The sequence below is a fragment of the Anopheles gambiae genome, chromosome 2 (genome assembly GCF_943734735.2).
Source record: "Anopheles gambiae chromosome 2, idAnoGambNW_F1_1, whole genome shotgun sequence".
NCBI classification, from domain to species: domain Eukaryota; kingdom Metazoa; phylum Arthropoda; class Insecta; order Diptera; family Culicidae; genus Anopheles; species Anopheles gambiae.
The window spans coordinates 9,117,845-9,143,298 of record NC_064601.1 but is presented as its reverse complement, the minus strand read 5'-3'; the positions used below and the strand labels follow the sequence as shown (position 1 = coordinate 9,143,298).

At 47.3% G+C, this 25,454-nt stretch overlaps 1 protein-coding gene across 3 annotated transcripts in view; it reads left to right on the top strand.

Annotated features, from left to right (window-relative positions):
* Positions 1-24,859, top strand: part of LOC1281432 (estrogen-related receptor gamma) — a 34,819-nt gene extending 9,960 nt beyond the window's left edge. For 2 of the 3 annotated variants that reach the window (XM_321343.6, XM_061651868.1), the window contains exons 2-7: positions 3,644-3,790; positions 20,397-20,537; positions 20,629-20,932; positions 21,014-21,762; positions 21,867-22,039; positions 22,129-24,859. In XM_321343.6, coding sequence (XP_321343.5) covers positions 20,403-20,537; positions 20,629-20,932; positions 21,014-21,762; positions 21,867-22,039; positions 22,129-22,291 — 1,524 coding nt within the window. In that variant the 5' untranslated portion in view covers positions 3,644-3,790; positions 20,397-20,402 and the 3' untranslated portion in view covers positions 22,292-24,859. Of the gene's footprint in view, positions 1-3,643; positions 3,791-8,557; positions 11,127-20,396; positions 20,538-20,628; positions 20,933-21,013; positions 21,763-21,866; positions 22,040-22,128 lie in introns of those variants that run through there. The other variant, XM_061651867.1, reaches the window with a different exon arrangement.
* Positions 24,860-25,454: the final 595 nt, after the last annotated feature.

Here is a 25,454-nt window from a genome sequence, read left to right as displayed (position 1 = left end):
TGTCTGTCTTGCCGTTGTTTAATGAGGGGGTAATACAGGGTAGAGAGAAATTTAGAGCTACTACAAAAAACTTTCGAGATATTTTATTTTCTTTCCGTTTGCCAAAATCATTGTCTTTTCGATTCTGTGTTGCCAAAAACAAAAAGGAGAGAAAAGAATGAAAGAATTCTTCCATATTTTGCATCTCTGTTTGTACTACACCCCCTCCCCCCGAAACACTGATTCTGGAACTTCAAAAACCGTCCCAAAAAGAGAGAACAACAATGGGGGAGTACATCCCCGGCTCGGGGCAAATCGTGTGTTTCTTCCGCTCGTTCGCTGTGATAATTACTTCAATTTTATCCCTCGCTGCACTCCCGGCATTTAGCAGTGTGTGCAAAATGGTTCGATTGTCGTCCCATTCGCGAATGTGTGGTGCATCCGCCGGCTGCTGCAGCTGCCTGCCTGCCTGCCTTCACACTTATCATAACGCTAATGGTCCGAACCGCCCGATGTGCGCTGTGTGTGTTTAGCGTCGTAGTGGTAAACGGACGGATCGTGTCACGGATGCACCCGTTGTGCGAATGCACATCGCGCACATACTCCCCCAAAAACTGCAGTGCCGGCTTGTGCAACACGCGATCGTATAGCATTATCAAGTATGCCTGTGTGTGTGCATACGCAAACATATAAAAATATTACTTTTCTCTTTCATGTTGGCCTTCTCTCTCTCTCTCCCTGTCCTTTCCGCAATACAGGTTTTTGTGCATCCGGTTTGAACCATCTTCGTGCGCTCTCTCTCTCTTTCTCTCTTTTTACACAACACTGTTGCAAGTGTTATTTAATCGTTTGTCGCTGTGGGGGCCGGGAACGGGAAGATCGTATATTATGAGCATGTTTCGTTACCTCATACCTTCGAAGTTTGTAGAAGTATGGTTGTATGGTAGCATTGGCAAACTTAAATTTTGCCAGCAAAACGCCATGAAGAAGCGTGTACACGTTAGCACCAAAATCGAGCTCAGCTCGAACAGCGGGAAAGAGAGAAAGGTACAACCAACCAGCAGAATCGTTGTTACAGAAAAAAAGGGCCGCATAGCCAGCCGTGTACCACCACATTACGGACCGGCTGGGCAGTAAAATGCACATACATCAGCAACTGCGCCAAGCGACGAGCCGGCAAAACGCAGCAGGCCGGCAGGGGAAGACCTGGCGTTGCTTTGGCCCTGAAAACCGATGGCGTTTGCATCGCGCGTTGCAGAGGAGGCCTCTCTGTGTGTGTGTGTGTGTGTTTGTGTGTGCCGGTCTGTACGATGGTCAATGCGGATGGGTTTTTTTTTTTTGGGCGGCCGGGGCTCGGGAACGCGCCAAACACCGAAAAGAGTGTGTGTGTGAACGAGAGAGAGAGAGATGGAGAGAGCGAGCGCACACACCAGAGCAGCAGCGGCAGCCCCCTCACCAAGCAGTCAAGTTCAGGGTCAGAGTATGGAAAGATTTATTTTAGTCAATTCTGCACAAAAGTGTGTACGATGATGATGATGATGGTTCGGCTTCGGCGCGTTCGTACTGGCGGTGGGGTTCCTCGTGTGTAGTTGTGTCTCCACTACCGCTTTTTTTCGTTTTTGTTGGCTTATGCTTTCGTGGTGTTGTTCTCTTTTTCGCTGCTTTGCTTTGCACCATCCATCCATCCGTCCATCGTTTTGGGCCATTCTAATGCGTCCATGTTTCGCTTACTTTCGGGCTGGTGTGCTAGCTTTTTTTTGGCTGAAGTGGCGGGTGCGTGTGTGCGTCTTTTTGTGCGTGGCACAGCCCGTGGCACAGAAGGTGCGTTGCCGCATTGCCTTACGCACTGCCTCACGCTTGTTGCGAGTGTGAGCGTGTGTTTATGGTTGTGGAGGAATATAAAATTGAAGCGCGATCAACATGGGGCCACACAGCTGGGGCAATGGGACGTCCATGGGCATTGCCGGTTCGAGCGATGCTGAGCTTTCCGTTGGGTCGGGTGTTTTTTGCGTATTTTTGTATTTTTTTACGATTTATCTAAAAACTTAAAATAATTGACGCAGAGAGTGGTTCAAACCAGCAGCTATTGATTTAATTTATTTCTTTTTCTTGAATTGTTTTCTATTGTATTCCTATTGCATTCTGATTGTATTCCTACTTTCAATAGTTGGTATGTAAAGGTTTATGTTAGCTGACACACATAAAAACTTTTTTTTTTTAAATATAAAAATCACTATTCAGTAATAAACAAAATGAAACGCAGACACAGACGCACATAAAAGAAGAGAAAACAAAAACGGATGCGATGCTCCATGACGGGTGGAAAAACGACGTGACATTTCCCTCTCACTCCCTCCTCCCATCACTTCGTCAATCGAGCGAGGGTAATTTGCTCAAATATGTCCAATAATGTGTGACACATGCCTGGCAGAATGGGCGGGGGGGGGGGGGGGGACCAATCGGGAGGGGTTTTGTTTTTCTTTTTTGTTGCGCTCTCTTGTCAGTTTGGTGGAAAATGGGCTTTGCGTGTCGGGCGGTCGTCAACGGGCCCGAAAATTGGCAACCCCCGAAAATGTCCACCCCCTTGCCTCAGACAAGGGGTACGTTGGTGACTGGTGGACGCATTGTTGAGATTCATTATTCACCCCAGACCCCCCAGACGATGACGACGTTCTCTCGATATGGGTGGGGAGCGAAAAGCGCATTAGTAGCAGCAACCCCCGAGGGGTTAGGTTAGTTGTTTTGGATTTGTTTCCGTTTTCTTGAGCTTTTTTCCCCATTTTTTTTTCGTCAGTACAATTAGTTTGATGATGTTGTAGACGATGATAATCGCTTTTTTTGTTGCTGCCAATAATGGTGCCCTTCAAGAAAGGAGCGCGTGTGTGTGAAGTTGGATGGAAATTGAGCATAAAACCGATTCAGTGCGTCGATTTGTGGCTTGTCATGTGAAACAAATTTTTAGCTATTTTTTGGGATTTATATTATTTTAAACGGAATGGAATGTTATGCTTAAAACATTAACGCAGCTAAAGAATGCTCCTCGCTTACAAAACACACCGAACTGTGGTTAGTGTACTGGCACAGCGAAGATGGGAAGAACCAGAACTTGGGGAATTGCCCAAGAAATGGTGTCAGTGTGTTAAGGCGATCATATCCGACTATCATAGCGGCCCTCCGCTTGATGCTAACGCGATCGTCGCTTGATAGACACCGGTACACACATACAAACACAGAAAGTCATCGGCGTTAATCGACGCAGAAATGCCACCCCCTGTACAACCGAGTTCAGCTGGAAACGTGTTGATCAAGCGGAGCATAGATATATGTATATATATAGGTACACACGTAGATGATACATCGATTTGTGCCAGCGCATCGTTTGTTGTAGTGTGCGTGATCGCGCTGGACAGAAAACAAAAATAAAAATACATAACTTTCCGATGGTTGTACGATTTTTGTTCTCTGCTTCGACCGGCTTCCACGATTCCAGATGGACTCGAAGCTGATCGTAGTTCGGTGGGGTATAATTTTGGGCATACGTTTGTGTATGGGTTACGGGGGTTGTTCTTTAGTGGAGTGGAGTTTACAGCGCTCAACACCTGAAGAAGGAGGAACGAAACATTATTTTTGCTCGTCTGATTTGCTCCCTATTTTCATGTTTCAGATAAAGCCACTTCCGGGACGTCCAGGGCCTCCGCCACTGGTTGCATACTCGACAGACGAGAAACAATGGACTGATTGGAGCAGCGAGCAATACCCAACGTCAGCTGCTGCACTACCGCTTTGAAGAGCCTTATCTGAAGAATCAAAGGTATGATAGAGTTATTGTTCAATTGATAATGTAGATGATGAGATAAATGTACAAGAACTTCTATTGGTCTGATGATATTATGAGCTGGAGTTGACCTTAATGAATATTAGATCTATTGGATTTGGTTCTTGGAACAATTTGGTAGAGTTGGTGACTTTGCAATCGTTCAGATATTGTGTCGGAGGTCATATTACTTATCACAAATCCTTAAAATATGCACCAAAGCTAATACCACACCAGAACATTCGTTCGCCATGCAGGAATCTGCTAAATATCAGACATTCAAGACGTACCGTAGTTCGTAATGAAGAAGATTCAATTTCCTCGATGTAAAAGAACCGGCTGAAAGGTAGGACGGAAAGCAAATGCAAACCAAACCCGTAGGTTCCAAAAAACAGGCCGATTATATTCGTTCGCGGCGTGCGGAAGTGGCTGGAAGAGGGGGCAAATAAAAAAACAAGCACGCAAGCAAGTAAACGAAGAAGAAAAAATGTAGGTAAATTCGCTAGACATCCGACATGTTTCGTCGGGCGCGCGCATACTTTTGCCGACAAGAATCTCCGGTCTGGCAAGAATTGGGCAATTAAAATTTCAAATCTGCGCCATCATTACTGGTAGGCGGTAGGAAGCGACACGGGTGTACGTTTGGATGGATTGGGAGGTTTTTGGTTGTTGCTGTTGTTGCTGTTGCTGCTCCTGGGAGGGTTAAGACCACGCACAAGCACACACACACATAAACACAGCCGAGCACTGGTAAAGGCAGACAGCTGGCTAGAAATAGAAGAAACCGCGAAGCGCAACCTAGCGATCACTCAATGCTCCGCGAAACCACCAAGGCACTCCCGGTGCAAATGGCGCAAGCGGCGGGAGGCCGGGTGTTCTGCCGCACGTTTGCAGTGTGGTTTGAGTTCTTTTTCTTTTCCTGGATCTATCTTACCTTGGAAACTAACCATTCCTCTAGCAGAGGGGGGAGTTGGTTGTGTAGTGGAGTTGTTGGAGGTCGTAATGTCTGGAAGGCGCAGACAAAATACGCATATCGACAATGTCTCGTGGTCTAGACAATAAAAGACAGCAAAAAGAAAGAGTTGAACGATCAAGAAGAGCGACTACGATCTGTGTTGTGAAGCCTGGATTTAGTTGCGTCCCCTTGCCGCCGCCGACGCCGCCGCCGCCCGAGACCCTATTGCGATCGTTAGGATCGCTCGTCGTTTTCTTTTTCCGCCCGACGCTCGGACGACTTTTGGCGCGACTCGGAGGATTAATGGATGGACTAAAATTAGACGCTGCACAGCGCCTAGGGTTGTTGTGTGCGGTTGTCTCGGAATGGCAGCAAATTTTCACTTTCACGACAGTGTACAGTCGCTTAGAGACGTGTGACCATGAACTTGACTTGAGCGAAACCTCCGCTGGCTTTCTGCCGCGAACGCGTAAGCAATGAGCGGAGTTCTGTTTTTGGCGTTTTGGCTACGTAACGGTTGAAATTCAAGGGATTTCGTTGAAGAATTACTGAGCCATGAAAGGAGACGTTTAATCACTCTGGAGCTAAGATTCCGATGTATAAAGCAGTTGTACTAGTAGTAGTTCGTTCCTTGCAATATGGTGACACGTTTCCGATGGCATTGACCATCCTTCTATGAGAACTTCATGGGTCCCCCTCCCTAGGCGATAAGCGTGTGGTGGGTTTGGCCCTTAAACAGCAACAAACCCAACGTGATGAGGGGGAAAGCTTCGGGATGTTGTTATTTTCGTAGTAAGTTCCTTCGCCCACTCCGCGCACAATCGATCGATCGAGGCCTGTTGACGTGTGCATCGTGCGCCTGGAGAGCGCTACTACGCCGTTTGCTTGCACCATTCACCATCCCAAAACAAAAACCACCCATCCCGGCCGGCTTGTCATAGCGCTTCCCAGATGCTGTCCGCTGCTCGATCAGGATCAGTACCGATCGCGACCCACGGACGGTGATAACCTCATGCGTCAATCGACGCTTTCGGTGCGGTGTCGTTTCGCTGGATGCGATCGTACAGAGAGAAGGAGTAAAAGGAAACGTTTGATGCGTCCACCGTGCGTCTGTGGCGCGATCTCGTGTCACGTTCGGCGAAACGTGACTCTTTCCCGGGGAAAATGGCAGCAGCAGGTTTACCGTTAGCGTTCGGGGCCATTCAGCAGATCGGCCCACCGTCGGTCAAGATCAATCCGAGCGCACTTTCACTGTTGACAGGTATAAATAGCAAGATCATCCGAGTTTTGGTTTCAAGAGATGCTGATTGCATATTCTTCAACCAACCGAGTATTCGCAGCGCTCAATTGCTCTCAAAGTCTTGGGTCCTATTCCCGGCAAAAACCAAATCCATTCGGAGTATCGCGAATGTGTAAGCGACACTTCCTTTCCACCGAAGCTGTGCGCTTCGTTACGCATGCAACCAGAAGGAATTGCTGCTTCTACACGGTTCGCGGTGCTGCCGGTCCGCTCATTCCAGAGTCGGCCGCGGCCACGGTGGGGATACTGTGTGTGGGCTTCACCGCAGGTCATCCATATTCCTTGAGATAAGTGATCGTGGTGCGATGCCTTCGCGTGAAACGTTCACTCAGACATTGGGCTTCTAGCGCTCCTGGGGGAAATGGTTCCGGAATATCAAGCAAATCAAAACCTTCGCTAACGCGTCTTAGTGCGCGAGCCATCGCAGTTCCGTCCCTTGCCGGTGAGCTCTGTCGTCCGTAGGGTCCGGCTCGAACCGGTTAAGGGCACCAACACTCGTCGTCGAAGCTACTGGCGCTATCAGGAGGGGAGGGGATCACACCTCCCTGGGCTAAGGCCACGAGGCGTCTCACATCATCATCAAACACTCGATTACAACCCCTGTTGAGTCGTTGTCTTGTGTCGGCTTCTTGCCTCCAGCGTCCAATCAATCGTGCTCTCCCATCCGTCTTTGATTAGCGCGCGCTCTGAGATACACACGGTGATAAGGAAACTACGGACTTGCAAACATTCGCACACAGCGGGAGGGAGGGGGGGGGGGTGGAGGTGGCCATAAATTGGAGACGAAGAGGGTGGATTGTTGTTGTTGTTGGGGGGGGTTTGTTTGAACTTTGCATAAACAATATCGAGTGTGGTGCTGCCGTTATCAGCCCTCCATCGCTCGGCCAGTTTGCTACGAGCTTGCGAACAAGCGCACGCAAGTTTGCCTTGCACAAGTGCAGCTTGGTGACCAGCGTTTGTGCTGCAGCGCGCCCACTCGCAGCATGGCCCAGGTTTGCCGTGGCCCTCTCATGATGATGATGACATAAAAATGGAGGTTTTTATCATGGCGGACAGCGGATTTTGCGTGCGCGCGGGTGCTGTGAGCCGTTGTTGTTATTTGTTCAACAGGCAGCGATATGAAAGTTCCATCAAAAGAACGCCTCTGATAGGTAATAGTTTGAAGGCTGCTAATCGTGAAGGAAAACGTACACACACACGCACTTACCTTACACCCTCTGTGCCTAGGCCCCGTGGTTGCAATTGGGTCCACAGAGCACGACGGTTACTGTGTGACGGGTGCCAAATTTATGCTGCACGAAGACACCACCAAAGGCAAGATACGAAAATATGTAAATCTGGTTCCCGTTTTTTTTTTCTTCTGTGGATTGTTTTAGCATTTTTTCGGCAGTTTTCTTTTTATCAGCTGGCCGGCAGCAGTAGTCGTCGCCAGCGAGCAGCGCCGGTTCGCTTTCGCCTTCCTTCTCATGGTCAAGATCGAACCCCCTCCAGCTTTCGGGCCTGTGATTCGATCGAGGAAGTGCGGGCAGTGCGAGAAGCATCAGAAGCTGGCAGAATTTAAAGATGGTTCGAATTGAATTTGTGTTTTTTCTTTGTGTGTGAACATATTCCACTTTATGAAAAGCTTGGGGAATGAGAAAATGGCGTATACATATATGCAAAGTAAAGTCCCGAGCAAGTTCTGTTGGACAGTGAGTGTCGTTCGTGCAAAGGCAAACCGCTCGATTGCAGACGGTGGTCGGTCGATGCGGGTTGATGGGGATTGTCAGCTGTGTTTGATTTGAACTTGAAAATGAATGGAAATGGAGGCCTGGTCTGGTTTGATTTCGTTCATCGTGTTGTATTCATTTCCTTTATTTTTTGCCCTTTTTTTTGAAGCATTTTGTGCTACTCATTAGTGGGCTTACACCATTATAATTACCAGCATCTTTATAATTTAATTCTGAAATGGAGGAAACTAGGAAACTGCTAACAGAATAAGGACACACACTGGGCGCCTCCATTAGTAGCTGCTAGGGAGTGAAATCCGTCACAACACGCTCCACTTCCGCTTTGCTTCCTGGAAAGCGAATTTCACTCGTATTTGGATCGTTTTACTTCAAGACTCCTCTCAAAATTGATCGAAAGTAAGAACGCAAATGTAAAAAAAATCATATTCTTCATACATAAGTTTGGTGAAAAGTAACACACAAAAACAAAAAGAAATGAAAGTGTTTCGACTTCCACCTCTAGAACCTCTGGCTGAGACACAACATTTTCCACTCTTCGTTCCGTTCAGTGCGCTGTTCTTCAACACGAAAACGAATCGATTCTACTGTTGCCTTCCCAGTGCCTGCGACGATCGCATGCTTTTTCTGTACGGCGCCAGCTGAGATTGATGATTTGGAGGAAGTGCTTGTGCTTTCCTTCTCGGGCCAACCTTCCACGCCCCTATTTCCCCTTTTCGTGGCATGCTAGATCGACAAGCACACAGCAACACCAAAAAAGCAAAAGCTTTCGTGTCTGGGTACACGGAAAAGCACACCTCACACACACACACACTCAGTCCCGTGCAGGCGCCCCTCTTAAAGCTGCATTGCGTGCGTACAGACAGCCGGCCGGGCCGGGAGAGGGAAAGAGTGTTTGCTTCCTTTCTTGTATTATCCCCCCAGCCCATCCCTCCCTTCCTTCTCCTTGTCTGGCAGTCATGCAAAAGGTAACATAAAAGCCACCCACCACCCCCAGACACCCCCGAAAATGTCGATAAAACAAGAAGCCAAAAGGAAGAACGGAAGAACGCAAAAGAAGCGAAAGAAAAGCGAACAAATAAAAACAACAGCTTCTCTTCAGTCCCCCTCCTCCTCCTATGGCTTCTTGTGTATATGTATCTGTGTGTCTGTGCGAGTGTGTGTTTCTCTTTCCAAAACAGGAGGGGAGGTGATGAAGGGGTAGAACTCTTTCTTTCCTTTTCTCACTCGCGGCACGTTTGCGCCGACCGAGCGCCATTCACTTTCCATCGGCAAACCAGCCAGCCAACCAGCCAGCCGGTTCTCCCGCTGGGGAGGAAATTTTTCCATTTGGCGTTTTCGGTGTGTCGAATTCTTCAACTTTTTTTTTGTTTTCTTTTGGAGCCGGTCGATTAGTTGCGCTTGGTTGCATATTGTCATGGTTTTTTCGGTGCGTATGTGTGTGTGTGTCGGTAAAGGGTGAGCGAGTGAAGGGATGATGTCAGTATGCCAACTCCAATTTCAACTGCGTATGCGTATTCGCAACAGCTGTGAGATTGTTATTTACATGGCGCACACGAACACACACAAACACACGGGGAGGAAGGGGGTGGAGGTATGCGAAACCGCGACGTTCTTTTGGGTACACGACCACCAAACCGCGAACTTGAATGCGTCTCCTCCAGCTGCACCTCGCCGCTCTTATGCCACACACTCGCGCCTGTGTCTCTTTGTGGGGGGACCGGGGGTGGGGGTGGTAGTTTGGCTGGCCACACACAATCATCAGCAGCAGTCATTATCTCACTGTTAACGTCGTATGTCTGTTTGGACGCCGTCATCAGCCGAGTGAAGGAGGCTCGACACGACGACGGCGACAAAAACACATCGATGTTGTGTGGGTCTGTGTGTGTTTGTACGGAGAGGCCGTCGGAAATTTGCGTGTGGTAGCTCCCCCATTCAGTGGGGTGGAAGAAACGCATATCAAAACGCGCGAGCTATTAAATTGCGAGTAGTGCGAGCGAGAGAGAGAAGCGAGGGCCGGCACGCTCGCTACTAGTAATAAGTATTGGTAGCAGAGTGAACAGAGTGTTCTTCGGTCCGAGCGCGAGTCGCGATTGAAATAAAAACAAAAACCCACCCCTTCTCAACACCCACCCCCTCTAACACACACACACACACACCTGCGAAGAGCGCCGCAACGAGAGCCACAAACGCAACGCACCGATAAGTGATCGTGTGTGAGTGTTCTCTATCCGCGCGCGCGTGTGTGTGTGTGTGAGAGGTAATGGTGGCGGCGGTGATGGTGGCGGCTGCGACGCGCAACGTGTTTATTGGCGGAGCCGCAACACAACAGCGGGCAACGGGAATTGGGTAGATGAAAAACAAAATTCGCGAATCGCACCGCGCTCAGTACGAGACTTGCCGTCGCTCGGTACGGAACGGACACGAGCCAAGCAGGCCAAACCGAACGCAAACCAAACGATCGTGTACGGGTGCTAGCGTGTGTGTGTGTGAGAGAGAGAGGCAGAGAGCCCGCACCGAGAGACACAGAAACCCGAAAAACAAGTCGCAAACGGCTTGTGCGATCGTAAAGAACGCTGTAATAAGTACGCCAAACACACAAACACTGGGTGTGTGTAAAGGCGGTAAAGGAAGGGGATGTGCAGTTGATGTGTGTGCCTGTGCTTTTTCCTCTTGTTTCACTGTTTTGGAGGCGGAAAAAGTATACCTTTGTGTGTGCCTACCAGCTCTCTGTGTGTGATTGTAAGCTCCAGTAAAGTGTGTTCCGAACCCGATCGAGCAACACCGATCGCGGTGTGATCGAATATCCGTTTTTACTTTTCAAAAAAAAACCGGTGTATGTTGGTGTCTCTCTCTGTGTGTGTTCTGCTTTAGGGAAAACTCCGGGTGGAGACCGATGAAAATCCGGTCGCTCGGGAACGGCAGAAACATTCACTCTCACTCCGGCGGATAGCGGACGTAAGTGGCCTTCTCCCACCCGCGAATCCAGTTGCGGCACTGCGGGATTGTGTGTGTGTGTAATCGACGTGTTGTGCACCAGTACACCCACAAACAATATCGTTGCACTTTTGGATGCGCACCAGGTGCAGTGTACAGTGTCATTTCCTTCAAGTTTGCCGGTTTGTGTGGTAGTTGTCTGACCAACAACAAAAATAAGGGGGGTGGAAGTCAATTGTGATCAACAACAAAAGCACCCTTTGCACTTTGGCGCTACATGGACCCGGCAAGTGTTGTGTGAACACGCCAGTGGAGGGGAAAAGAAGTTCAGCCAATCCAGTCAATCTACACTTACACGCATACACACTGGATACCGAACCCGGCAGCACGATGGACAGCTGGATGCAAGAAGTGGTGAGTTTGCTTTGAATTTGGTGCATTTCGTTGCAAATCGGATCGATCGCGGAGTTCTGTCTGCTACTGCTGCTGCACCGGAGGGATGATATAACACCGATACACACACACACGTACGCCGCTTGTACAAAGCGTTATTGCACAATTAATGTGTTGTCCCTTCACCCTCGTGCTCTCTTGTCGCTCCCCCGCGGGGCCGGCATGGATGGATAAGTAGTCGCGCACTACTATTATTATTATGTCAGTGGCCCTCGCGCTCGCTTCCTTTCCGTTCGCGCAGCCCTTTACCGCGCGCACAGACACACACGCGCGAGCGTTACCTTCTCGTGTTACATTCTCGTACGTTCTAACGTCCAATTCTGGACGGCGTCCTCCAACGAACCTCCTGCCCCCCCCATCCTTTCATTCATCCACATCGATCGATGCTTCGGTTCGGATGGTTTATGAGCTTCTTAGTGGCGATGGGGGGTGTTGTGTGCGGGAAACGCTAACGCGATTTGTGTTGTTGTTCCCGTCCGGGGAGGTTGCAAGAGAAGGCTCCTTTTTTTTTTGGTTTGCTTGATGTTCTATCGTGTCACGCCTGTTGTAAATTCGCTACACACACACACACACACACACCTCGCCACTGCCCCCCCCCCCTCCAGGGGGAACGCGTTGGTTCGATACGTTGCGCGTGAAAAACTACCGAGAGATGATGATTGATGGTGATGTGCGTGCGGGCGATGGTAAGGGTGTGTGGGTGGAGATGGGAGATGGTGGTGGAAAGAAATTTTTGGAAGTTTGATTTTTTTTACCCTTTCCCTTTTTGGTTTTTGGCAGCCGCCCTCCTGGTGAGGTTCAAGAGTGGCAATGAAACGCCGGTAATGGACGCGCTGGATTTTCATTTCGTTCGCAAATGGACGAGCTAGAGCCTTTCTGTGCATGATTTTCAGTGTGAATTCTGTCAAAAAAAAAAAAAAAGAACTCTTTTTGCGCCCATCCATTTCCAGCTTTTGTGTTTAGCGTCCGTCAGAAATCTGTTTGATGAGAGAGAAATGAAAAAAAAAGGTTGAAAATGTCAATCAATTTGTAATGTTTGTTAGATGCTTGACATAAAAAATTCCAAACCCCCTTTGGGGGCAGGTTGGTGTCGATCGGTGATTGATCGGAATGATTTGTGTTGAGCTTTCAACGCCTTTTAAAATGGTTTTCTGTGAGTTTTTGTTTGTTTGTTTTGCATCACATGTGTAATGATCGTATGATCAATAGTCTTTTATTCTTCTTTGACATGTGTGTACGTGTGTGCGTTTATGAGCGTATGTGGTTGGTTAAATTGCTCAAAAGCAATTATGCTGTTTGAATGATTGTGAGGGGTGTAACTATTTCTCATCATTGAACACCACCATCGTTGGAGTCTTTCATATAAGCTTCGGTAGGACAGGGATAAACCATATTGATCTCAGTTTTAGCTTCGACTGATGACTTGAGATAAAAATTGCTTACACGTTTGGTGGTTTGCGTTTTACTTCAATTTTTAATAAAGCCTCACATCGAGTGCCGCTACATTTTGGCTCTAAGGCAACATGTTTTGACAGTGCGCATCTATTTTTACCTCTAAGGCATCACTGTTTCACAGTCCGCATCAAATTTTGTCTCTAATGCATCAATTTTTATCTTTAAGGCATCAGTTTAAGTCAACTTTAAGTCAATCGCTTAATTCACAAAACTTAACATTGCCATATATTTTGAACCAAAGACCCGGTTTTTTCTGAAAATTTGTTCAATTTTATCAGTTTTTTTACAACAAACAAATATATTACACGGTTTTTGCATTGTCTAATTACAGTTTTCATAAATCAGCTCAACTACTATTGTAAATTTATCATGATTCCTACAAGAGTAAAAAAAAAGTTGACTTACAGACATAATGATGTGCGTTAGAGTCAAAAATTGATGCCTTAATTCCAAAATTTTGCGGTAACGACTGTAATTTTACACCACAAAAACCTTGTAATTTGATTGTTTTTTGTGTTGTTTCACTATTTGTTTCACTCTATTAAAACTTTGAAAATTTGCGTAACAATTTGTATCATTTAAACAATTGCTAATTTAGCTTAAATTGAATACAAGTGGAACAAACTGTTTCAGACATCAGTTGTAACCAAAACAACGGTCTAAAAGCCAAAAATTGATGCTTTAGGTACAAAAAATGATGCCTTAGTGACAAAAATATAGGTGACTTAGAGCCAAAATTTAGCAGCAACGACTGTAATAGGATTTGAATTTATCCTAACATTCTTTTATCAGTACGTCTTCTTCCGTAATAGGGCAGTTTCCGTTCAAATAATTTCATCATTCGAAGGAAATTCCAAAATCAAACGATGGCAAAAACTGTTTCGAGCATTGAAAATGGGAATAAAAACCATCATATAAGGGTTCGTTCGTTAATGGAAAGGGAATCCAGATTCAAAATTATCCGGTCGGCGAAACAAGAATGTTACATACACGCACACACATGAACACACGAAATAAGTAAAGTTGCGCGCACAGCACACGCACAAAACAACCGAAACTGACGAACGGATACGGTAGACCGAACGCTGGAAAAATCTAACGTCGGAATGACTAAAACGACTAAAACTAATCGCATCCTACTAAGCAAATGCCGCACGGAAACACCCCCAGCGCGCACAATGGCCAGGCAGCGGACGAAACACCGGCTCGAGGTTTGCCTCTCGCCGTACGTGAAATGATGTTGCTGTGGTGTACGTTTTTTGCTGTCGTCGTCGTTGTAGTCGCTGTCGTTTTTTCCCTGTTTCTGTACCTTTTAAGCAATTTTGTAAACGAGAATGTGTTTTTTCACGCTATGCAAAACGCGTTACGGGGCCATATGTGTGTTGCGAGCTGCGGCGAATGTGTATGTATAGCGCGCTGGATTGATAAGTGTTTGGGGCGATTGTGCGATTTTTGTTTTTGGCAACAAACAAAGCTGATGTGTTCCTTCCAGAAGGTGAAGCTGTGTTTTGGGGGTGAATTTTGTCCTGCAAACAGTTGCTAGCCAGCATTTTGGCATTTGTTGTTTCATTAAACCGGTGAGCCATTAAACGCAACTTATCGATCGTTCCATCGCGCGCTCTCTCTCTCTAATCCGTCAGTAAGTTGCGACATTCGCATTTTACGAGATCTTCTTCGTCCGTTGCTCATCGCGGAATTTCCGTATCCGTTCCGAGGTTTTCGACCAAATTCGTTTGGTTTTGCTCTGACAAAGCCAGCAGAGCCCCCCTGGTCGGTTGACGGACGCTTACCGACATTTAATTTCGTGTGACTGCCTGAGCGATACCACACCGCACGTCACCACCACCCCATCTATTAAAACAAACGCAGTTTTGTCCATCCTTCCCTCTGGGAGGCGATTTGTTCGAGGGGGGGTGATAAGTTTTTATGCATTTTTAATTTAATTATCACTACACCTTTGCCGTGATTTGTGGCTGCCCGAACGACAACCACTTGCAGTGCAGTTTCCAGCATGCGTGTGTGTGTGTGTGTGTGTACCGCTGTGTTGGCAAGATTTATGGCAACAGATAGGAAACATGAAGGGGAAACGATTAAGTTGGAGTTTTTTTTGTTTGTCTTTTATCTTCCCTTCCCCGATGACGAAAAGTTGACAGCGAATTAGAAGGAACGAACGAGCGCGCGCGCGCGCACGCAAATCGCCCGTCACTGATCCTGCGCCAGTGTGGTTGAGTGTGTGATTTGATCTGACCGTTTCCTGTCACAACTCTGCAAGTTGACTTTAACGAGGCCATTAAAGAGACGTTGAGCGAGCCGCTTGCACAGCAGACACACCTGTGTTTCTCTGTTCGCCGATGCTGATGCACTTTTCGATCGATTCCGAGGAACGATAAATCTTGCCAGCACTTCTGTCAGCCCTGTCAGCCTGCGGCTAGGGGCAGAGTGCAGAGACGTAACGCAGGATGGAGGCTGAGGACAGACCAAGCAGTTGTTTTTGGGGGGGGGGGGGGGGGACACAGGATTTAACAGAGAGTGCCTGTCAGAAGGCGGACGTAAATGAGTTTTGCTACTGGTGTGGGTTGCGAGTTTTACTTGCGTGATTCTAAATGATCAGTTTAAAACGTTTCTCAGAATAATATAATTCTATTACTTTGTTACATCAACCACAAAACATTCGTTAAAAGATGTGTCGAACACAACATTACTAAATTCCAACAAAGAAATTATACATTTAAAGTTAAACAATCATCCAATAGGAATCTTTCTATGGAGAAGTTTCCCATTAAACGCAATATTTGCACAAACAACGGAAGAATGATAGTATGATGGCGTGTTGCATAATGCATTCCGCTGGAACTGGAACTTCAGCCTGCAAGAAGCAAACCGTATTGCACCCGAGGTTGGGGAAGCACACGATGACGACAAGGGCTCTCCTCGATGCGTTCCTCGGGTGGCGACGTGGTGGTTCGCGATCGCTCGTCGCCGCATGCGGTTTGTGCGTGCGTGCAAAGTTTGGTCTGGAAGCGACTGGATTTGTTTACGATCCCGGTCGGTCCTCACTACGCTCCAAGTCCATCGAAGCCGAAACGAAGACATCAGCGTTTGAGAAACGTTCCCTACGTACGCCTCAGCTGCTCAGTGCTGCTTTTGTATTCAAGTGCTGATAGTACGATGGCGTGTGTTATCATCATCATGTGAAGCTGTAGTGACTTTGCCATCTTCCCCGACCGACTATTGGAGGTGTGCACGGTAGGATGCAATGCCCCCTGCATGTCGTACAGATCGTGAGATACTCTTGGCTGAGGCTGTGGGCTCCTGGCATGGCTAAGATTACATCAAACAGTTCGGAGCGGTGGCTGGTAAGCTTAGTAAGCGACGGGAACAATCCGGTTTCGTTGCCGACGGTCGACGGTTTGTGCGCTCTGATCTTTCACCGTGACCGTGAGGTCAAAGGGGATGCAAAACGATCACTGTGCGGGATGCAGTGAAGCATTTTTTCTTGCTTTCTTGTCATGGCAGGTCTTTTTTTATTTGTTCTTTCGCTCTCCTGCTCGATTCAGCCTGCAGGAAGATAGTGCAATCGTTTACATAATGAATTTTGACCCTCAACGCGATGCGATGTGTTCCTATCAGTATGTTGTTGTTGCCGCTTTTCGCCGCCCAATGTTGGGCATGCATTTATTACTTTTTTGCCTCCTCCCTTTATAATGCGATTCATTAATCGGCTTCTGTTGTTGGAACAGTTTAATCAAAATATGCTTTTTCCAACCATTTACTTTCTTGTGCGAGAAAGTCCGAACGCGAAACCCATTGATTTATGAACCCCCCCCCCCCCCCCCCCCCCCCGTCTTTCGCAGATGAAAGGTATTGCTACGGAGGACCGACCGAGCCGGACCGAGTACAAAACGGTGCGCCGTATCTAGCAGCTGAGCGTCCGAGATGCAATCGAGACAAACACGTCTTTGTAGTTGTAGTGGTGCCGGCCCAGCCGCCTCTCTATATTGCCTTGAACTTGACCGAGATGCGAGAGGCTTTTACTATTATGTCACGGCCACCCCATTATACGCCATCCCCTTTTCATCCACATTTGGTGTAGCCGAATGGAGGAGAATAGCTGTCGACCAAAGTGTTACCAAGCTGCCGCTATAAGAGCGACAGAGAGAACGGAGAGCTTTATTAGCGCGTCAACCAAGCGTGTCTAAGCGGCTGCCGGCGTGGCGGGATTTGCTGTTTTAATGACGGTCGAGGCAGAAGGAGTCGAAAAGCGGAACCTGGAATGGCGAAAAAGCCCCGTTGAGCTTTTTCCGCGCTGTTATGGTGGCTAAGTGTAGTCCTTTTCCCCCCCACACTTGTGCGTCCCCATACGCAAGAAGCATGCGCTAAATGTTGTGCTCCATCTCACTTGAAGTTGTAATTTTGTTACGAAACCGAAGCGAATGTGAGAATAATAGAGAGCAGAAAAACAACAGGGGGTTGGGGGGGGGGGGGGGGGGCGAACACAACAACACCTCAACCATCCTCTCCATTACCGCGGGGCTAGACGCTGGTTTGCCTACGCCACTTCGCACTGCTTGCTAATTGCTTTTCTAGCAAACGTTTTTACGATGGGCGGGAGGGAATGGAACGTTTTCTTAGCCCGAGCCCGGCGCACGCTGTTATTGTTGTTGTTTTCCCATTCCAAGACTCGCAGCAGTAGGGCTGCTGCCGCCCCGAGATCTCTGCTGCTTCTATTCCACTACCACCGCGGTTCATCTTCGCGTTCTCTGTTGCCGAAAGCAGCACACCAACACAACACAACAGAGGGCACGCGGGGGAAATTGGATGGAAGAATATGGTTTTCGTTTTCGAAGCAGGGAAGCGATAGATTACGGTGAGATTGAAAGTGATGATGATGATGATGAAGTGAGAAGACACGCTGAAAGTAAAAGTGAGCGTCTAGCAAACATCATGCTGTCTTCTACGCTTCGCTACGAGCATAGCACAAACGGTATACGGAAGAGGCATTTGCTCTGAGGCCGATTTGACGACTGGATGCTGATTTCGGACGAACTTAATACTTCAACAAACCCGGATCAAATCGATCATAAAGCTGTCCTGCCGGATTGGAAGGATTAATAGGTGCGGGAGAACCTTTAGCGTTTAATTTACGGCTCGGTTACCTTTGCTTTGATTAAGAATGGATTTTTGAAAGCTGTGCACAAAACATCAACTCTGGTGGCGTCCTCAACCCCAATCGATTTGAATTTTGGAACCGAAAGAAAGCAGGGGAATTCTTGGCATTTAATCTCGTTTGAAAAGGCAATCTAATGAAGTATCGAATGGTAAAAAATTTAGTAATTGTAATTCATCCGAGTTGCACCAAAACCTCCCCTCCCCCCACTTGCCTCTTCCGTTCAGCATTCAGCAAACGGAGACGACTTCCGCCTGCCGTACATCGTCATCATCATCATGCTGTGATAAATTAATAAAACCCCACCGAGACGAGATCGTTCGTTTTTGTTGTTGTTGTTGTTGTTGTTGTTGTTGTTGTTGTTGTTGTTGTTGTTGTTGTTGTTGTTGTTGTTGTGCAATGCGATTGCTATTTTTCCACTTCTTTTGCTGCAAATGGATTTGCTGTGAAATGTGTATCCGACACGGATCCGGTGGTAAGAATTAAACGCCAATCACCACCACCACCACCACCGAACACACAGAGGAGGCGGAAAAGGGGAAGGGTGCAGAAAGTCTCGACTCATTCGCGACGTGTTCCGACCCACCCCGGACGCGAAATCGAATCGAGCGAACCGTTTTGGGGGTGGGAGGCATGAAGCTATAAGTGAAGCTGCTGGGAGCTGTTCCCCTTTGAACGAAGTATATTTCACCATTCGAATAGTTTGGCTCATTCGATCGAACAAACATCATTCAATCCCTTCTTCTCCCCAACCAACCGCAGAAAACAGGGGTGTGGATTCTTTGGGCCAAATTGGAAGCACGGTTCTGCATCTTCTTCACGCCTCAACGCGCTTTGCAACGACTGCATCATATCGTCATCCCGCTGCAGTGAGCGCTATTGTGGGCAATGATGATGATGCATGATGATTATTTGGCAAAAAAAACGCCACTCACACCTTACTGAGGGGAAGGGAAAGGGTCATTGGTCAGTGTCAAGGTTTCGATCCACCACCACCAGCAGCAGCAGAACGACCGGAAGGATTAGCACAGCAACAACAGCGACTCACGCAAGCACAATAGCACCGCCAGCTTTTGCACAGCAAAACAAACAAAACGGACAGAAAGGAAGAAACGCCAATCTGCATCGAAACTGCAGCTCATTACACGCTTCCCGTTTTTTTTTTATTTTTTTTGCCAGTAGAAGTAGTTGGTGGATCGATTAATGGGCCTTTTTTTGGTGGTGGTTGTGCTGGTTTGCTTGCATTTTATTCTTCCTCCACCCGGCAACAAAAATAGAAAGAGTTGCAGAACTCACTGACCATGCAGTTTCCCTACTGCACACGCACAACGCAGGGGGATGGGGGTGCGAAGAAGCGGGTAGAAATGATTATTGTAATTGTGGATCGCATTTTGGGGGATTACCATGCGAATGCAACCGTATCGAAACATCTACCGTCCTTCCTTCCATGTCCAACATCACCCCATCATCATCATCGTCGTCGTCGTTCCGGCGCGATCTCGCAAGAGACAGGTAACAGGGAACGGGGAATCGCAGTAAATCCATCAATCAATTGTGCATTAAGCGTGTCCAGCACCGTCGTGGTGGCGCTGGTTTGCGGGTTTTTTGGAGGGAAATGAGTGCATCATGCGAAGGGGCCCCAAAAAATGAAGCCAATCCTCTCTGGTTCTTCCAAGCCACACCACTGCCCAAAATCGACTAGCGTGAAGAAGATGCAGGTTTTTTTTTGTTGTTATCACACATCGTAAAACGTACATCGCCGAACCGAGAGGCGAACACACAAAAGGAAGTCAGAGAGGGTGGAGAAAAAAAATAGAATTAATTACGGTCAATTTTTAACCGGTAGCTGCAAGTGGGCACTTTTGTGCCATTGGGCGCACGTTGCACGTTCGGTGTGGTGCAGTTAATTTCTCGTGCCTTTTTTGTCTCTCGGTGGAGAGGGGGAGATGGATGGGAGAAAAAAAGCAAACAGAGCTGTAGTAGGAACCACCACCCCATATAAGCTAACCAAAGCGTCATTATATACCCTGATGCTGGGTGGTGATCAGCGAACGAACGTAGGACCGAAGCGCGCAGCATGCCGAAAAAACGTAGTCCGTCTTGGCTAATTTGTGCTTTGTGCGTCCTATACGCATTGAATGCGATTAATTTTATTCTACTTAAGCGGAGTAGTTTTGCTTCTTCTTCTACTACTGCTCCAGCACCTCTTTCTTTCCCCCTCGTAATTAAGTTGATCTTAGTTCTTAGTGACGTTGCTGCAAAAAGCACCCCTGTGCACTTCAGGCAGTGTCGATCTTGGAACCGTTTTGCAGTTTGATTTAATGTTTGAATATTTATGGACAGTTCAAAAGTGGCAAATTAGTTTGCTTTTTAAGCTTCGTTTACTTTTTTGTTCTCGTTGTTGCACGACCGAACACGCGTTGCACAATAGGGCAGATAATTGTGTCGCACAAATGAGGTGCGACAGACGGAGCGTTATTTTACTTCTTTTTTTTTTAAACAATGCATTTTAAATAGCTGAACAAAATGGTTTTGTGTGTGTTTTGTAATCAACATTAAACGCTTATTTCTTGCTGTTTTTTCCTCTTTTCCCTCCTCTCTGTGTGTAGGTGTCGATGATGGCAGGTGATGGAACGCCTGCAAGGATCAAACAGGAACTGATCGAAACGTCCTGCTGCAGTCCCTCGCCGTCGTCGGTCGGCAGCCTCTCCCAAACCAACATACTGTACGGCAATTCGCCCACGGGAAAGGTAAAGTTGTGTTTGCTCATCATTCATGCCTCCATCATCGTACCGGGCACGTTTTAATCATTTTTCCCCGTTTTGTATCGCTGTTCCGCAGATGGATTTCAAATGCAGCAGCAATAACGGCGACACACATCTGACCGAGCTGCACGGCAGCGGTGGAGCCAGTGGAAGCAGCGGCAGCGCTAAACCCCAGTCACCCGGCTCGCCGGACCGCCAGTTCTGCAGCTCGACAACGTCCGCGATCGGGGACTTTGGCAGCGATGGGACGAGCCACGACACGATCAAGGAGGAGCTGCCGCGCCGCCTGTGTCTCGTGTGTGGGGACGTCGCGAGCGGATTCCACTACGGCGTTGCCAGCTGTGAGGCATGTAAAGCATTTTTCAAACGCACCATTCAAGGTAAGTGACGCAAAGCACTGCTCGCTAGGTTCAGATGGTGATTTAATTTGTCCTTTTTATGTGTGTGTGTGTGTTTTGCAGGAAACATCGAGTACACCTGTCCCGCGAGCAACGACTGCGAGATTAACAAACGGCGACGGAAAGCGTGTCAGGCGTGCCGGTTCCGCAAGTGTCTGCTGATGGGGATGCTGAAGGAGGGCGTCCGGTTGGATCGGGTGCGGGGCGGCCGGCAAAAGTACCGCCGCAATCCGTGCTCGAACCCGTACCAGATGCAGATCATTCAGTCGAACCAGCAGTACACGGCCCAAACGCTCGAGGACATCAAGATCCTGGAAGTATTATCCTCGTTCGAGCCGGATCCGCTCTCGATCGGTGGCACCGGGGGCGACGGCATGATGAGCGTCGGCGAGGAGCGCAACGGTGGCCAAGCGTCCAGCTCGTCGTACTCGTCGTCCTCGTCGTCGTCGTCGTCGGCAAGCAGCAACAGTAGCCACTCGCCCGGTGGTGGTGGTGCCACGGCGGCTGCCGCCGATTCCGGCCTCGATCGGATGGCGATCGGTGGCGATGCGCAGGAAATACTGAGCGTGCTGAGTGATATATACGATAAGGAGCTGGTCGGGGTGATCGGGTGGGCGAAGCAGATACCGGGCTTCACCGATCTGCCGCTCAACGATCAGATGCGGCTGCTGCAGGTGAGCTGGGCCGAGCTGCTGACGCTAATGCTTGCCTACCGGTCGATACCGTTCGACGGTCGGCTGTACTTTGCCACCGATTTCTGGCTGGACGAGCGATCGGCAAAGGAGTGCGGTGCGCTTGATCTCTACAACCATGTAAGTGTGTAAAACGAAGCAAGCTAAGCTTTCCTTCGTGCTGCGGGTGCATTACTCTATCTCTTACTGACTACCCCTTTTCTGCATCTCTTTTACTCAAACAGCTCGCACAAATCACCCAACGATTGGAAAAGATCTCGGCGACCAAGGAGGAGTACTATCTGCTGAAGGCCCTGTCGCTGTCAAATTGTGATATCAGACTGGATAACTACAGTGCGCTCAAGAAAATCCGTGACTCGATACTGTACGCGCTCAACGATTGTGTGCTGTTGCTAAGGTAAGCTTTGGCGTTTGGGCAAGAAACAACGCAACGGCAAATGGTGTAATGTCTCTTTCTCTCTCTCTTTTTGTTTTCCTTTTCGGCAGGCAACATCAGGCAGTATCACATCAGCAACAGTTGCTGCTGCTGCTGCCATCGTTAAGGCAGGCGGACCACATTATACGCAAATTCTGGACGAATGTGCATATCGAGGGCAATGTGACGATGAACAAGCTGTTTGTCGAAATGCTCGAGTCGGTCTCGCGATAAGATGTGTCTTTTGTTTTTTAAAGCAACCGCTTAAGCTCTTGAACAACAACTAGCCCTAACACAAAATGACTACAAACGCATAGAGAGAGAGAGTAGCGATCAAGGGCATCGGACGCGCGCGGGCGCAGTCACGGTTGGAAGATGTGACTATAATTTCGTGGAATGGTTACCCCAGCGTTATTCGAATTGTTTACGTAGTTTTAAGGTACACATACATATATCTGTTTTATTCTACTTCTGCTAGTAGCGCACTCGGTTTCTTAGAGAAACGCGCGTTGTTGCAGCTGTACAAACAGTTGTTGCTCCACCACCTGATTGATTGGGAGGGAGCACCTGATGTTCAGTGTGTGTTTTTTTTCTGTGTAACTGGGTTGCAGGTTTCAAACGGATTGATTTCAAACGTTACGTGGACGTGAATACGATGGGCGAGATTCGCTGTCGTCCTTTTCTTATGCTATACGTTTATTGTGTTTAAGTTACCGCGAGACACGCCGGCTCAGTAGTGTGGTGGAGAGAGAAAGCAATCCTCCATCGTAAGTCAATTGTAGGGCAATGTTCGGACCGGTCCGATGGCAGTTCTTATTAGAAGAGGTGAACTCCTTCCTCACCTGCTTGTTTCATTGAAGCACTGCAGTTAATATTGCCGCATATTACAATGCACTGTTTGTAGCGTGCGTGTGTTAGCGCAGCAGTCATATTCAAATTAAACTCCAGTGAGATTGATGCTTACTTTTAAAAAAATCGATTTTAAACGCTAAATTCCTCAGAACAGTAGAGTATTGTTTGTTTTAGAGAGTCAGTTTTTTTTGTTTTAAAATAAATAACGACCACACGCACACAAATAGAGTTAGACACAGACAAGAGCGGCCAGAGGGACAGTGGAACAAAATGAAGAATTCATATTGCAATATCTATACCCCCGTATAGTGGCCGTAGTAAGTGCCGTAGTAATTTATGTACAGAAAAAAGCAATGTTTTTTGTAATCGCATCAGACAGAAGATTTGTGTAATTGTGTGTGAGAGAGTGTGTGCGTAAGAGTGAGAGCGTGTGGTACGCGTCCACAAGGGGTGTGGCAGGTGTATTTTTTTTAAAATAATGTTTTATCGTTTGCACACTGCTGTGCGCGTTATAGAAGAATGAATGTTCTTCGCCGATTGCAATAGAGAGAGAGAGAGACAGAGAGGGAGAAGGCAACTAACGATGGCTGATGCTGAACTAAAATACTTACTGTAAATGTGGTTTAAACGATGTGGAAGTGTGTTGTCACGATGCAAAGCAGCTGAATCTCACACGCGCAAATGTGTTTTACGAAAGCAGCTGCTTGGATACGGAGACTCGGGGAACATTCGAAGAGAAGGTGTGAATAAAAGTTGCTCCCTCCATTTTACAACAGGTAACATTACAGTACAACTATCCACGAGCAAACGATCGTTCAACGTGGCGAAGAGGCGGCAAAGGGGAAGAACAATCAGATCAGTATGATTTTATTTCGTTCGAAAGCTGCTAAACTCTACCAAAGCTGTCGCTGTAGAGTAGAGTTTTCGTTTAATATTTTCCTACGAGCGTAGCAAAGCTCAGACAAAAAAAGCGTAGAAAGACAAGCAAAAGTAACAGTGTATTGTAGGGAGAGAGAGAGAGAACGACACTACAAAACCAGCAACCGAGCATACAAAACGAAATGGTCTTCAAGCAACTGCAACAAACGATACAAAACCATAGAGAAGAATGGAAACAAACTTTTAGCCGAGTGTAAAGCCGCTTAGAAACAGTTCCATATATATTTGCAAAACCCTTTATTATGTACATATGCAACAGCAGAAAAGAGATGTAACACGAACCGCATTGTAAGTGAAAGCGATAAACTTCGCTGCGTAGGTGGGGAGCGAAACTAAACGACAACAAAAGCCACAATTCGACTGAAACCACAGGTCCTTTCACATACAAAACGTGTGACGCATGGTAACAGAAAGGCATTATTAGGCTTCGACAGCAAAGCAAAGCAAAGGGTTAAGGTTTGGAAGGAAGTGTTTTTGTTCTTTTACCCGCTTCCCGGAAGATTATGCAATTTATCCATTGCCTGCCTGCAGTACAGCAAGTAAATGCAGGAGCGTAGCCGTATCTAGTAGCGAGTAGGAAAAATCTTCCAAGATTTTTAACCGTGTATGTCGTGTTGGCGGGGGGAAAAACAATGGGGAAAGCTGTAACGACGGCACTCTGGCTGGTCGACGAGTCTGGTGGGTACGTTTTAAGGTGATTGTCTCAGGGATTGTATAGCGCGATTGCGTTCTTGCGTTGTGTGCGTGACGATAGTTTAAAAAAAAAATGGACGTTGGACATTGTTCGAGTAGTAGCATATGTTAGTTGAAATTGAAGTGCCGTAATGGTGATGGTTTGTACGGCGAAAGAGAGGGAGAGAGAGAGTGTATACGTTCCAGCAACAACAACAACATTACACCGTCACGCGTAAAGTAGCTGAATTGGGGCGGCGGAATGGTTATCGAATGATGATGATGATGATGGATCGTTAAATAGAAATACAGCAGGCATTATTTTGCTAATGCGGAAAATACGACTTGAAGTGTTGGGGTAAGGGAGAAGCGGTAAAGGAAAGAAAAACGTAGGTCTACCGTTGTCAGCTCTATCCAAGGGGACACTTTTGTGATTATGTTTGTTCGTCCATTCAATTATGGTCAGAGTGTTGACTGACCGTCTTACTTTCTATTTAAATTCCATCTCATTCTCTGCTCATCTACTAATGCTCATGTTGTACGCATATGCCGTGTGTGCGGATGTGATCACGTGATGTGTTGTTTTAATTGAAAAAGTTTGCTAATTAAACTAATCAAATGTACATATGTGTACATTCCCGGCAAACCTAGTGTGCTATCTTTTATTAACAGGCACAATTTTTAATTAAAAAACGTTTCAAATGTGCTATTTTGTTCATAGTTCAATTAAAGGCGATTATTGTTCGTACAATTATGTTTTGTTTTAAATAATAGATATTAAATCTTCAGTCATCCGACACACGCACACACATACTCGCATTTGTTGATGACCATTTGTTTGTAGAAATAGTCCGTAAAAACCGTTCCGTCATCCTAATGCCTTTGGGGCAATTTTTGCTTGTTCATTTCCAGCCTCTCCCGTGGGTTCCCCTTG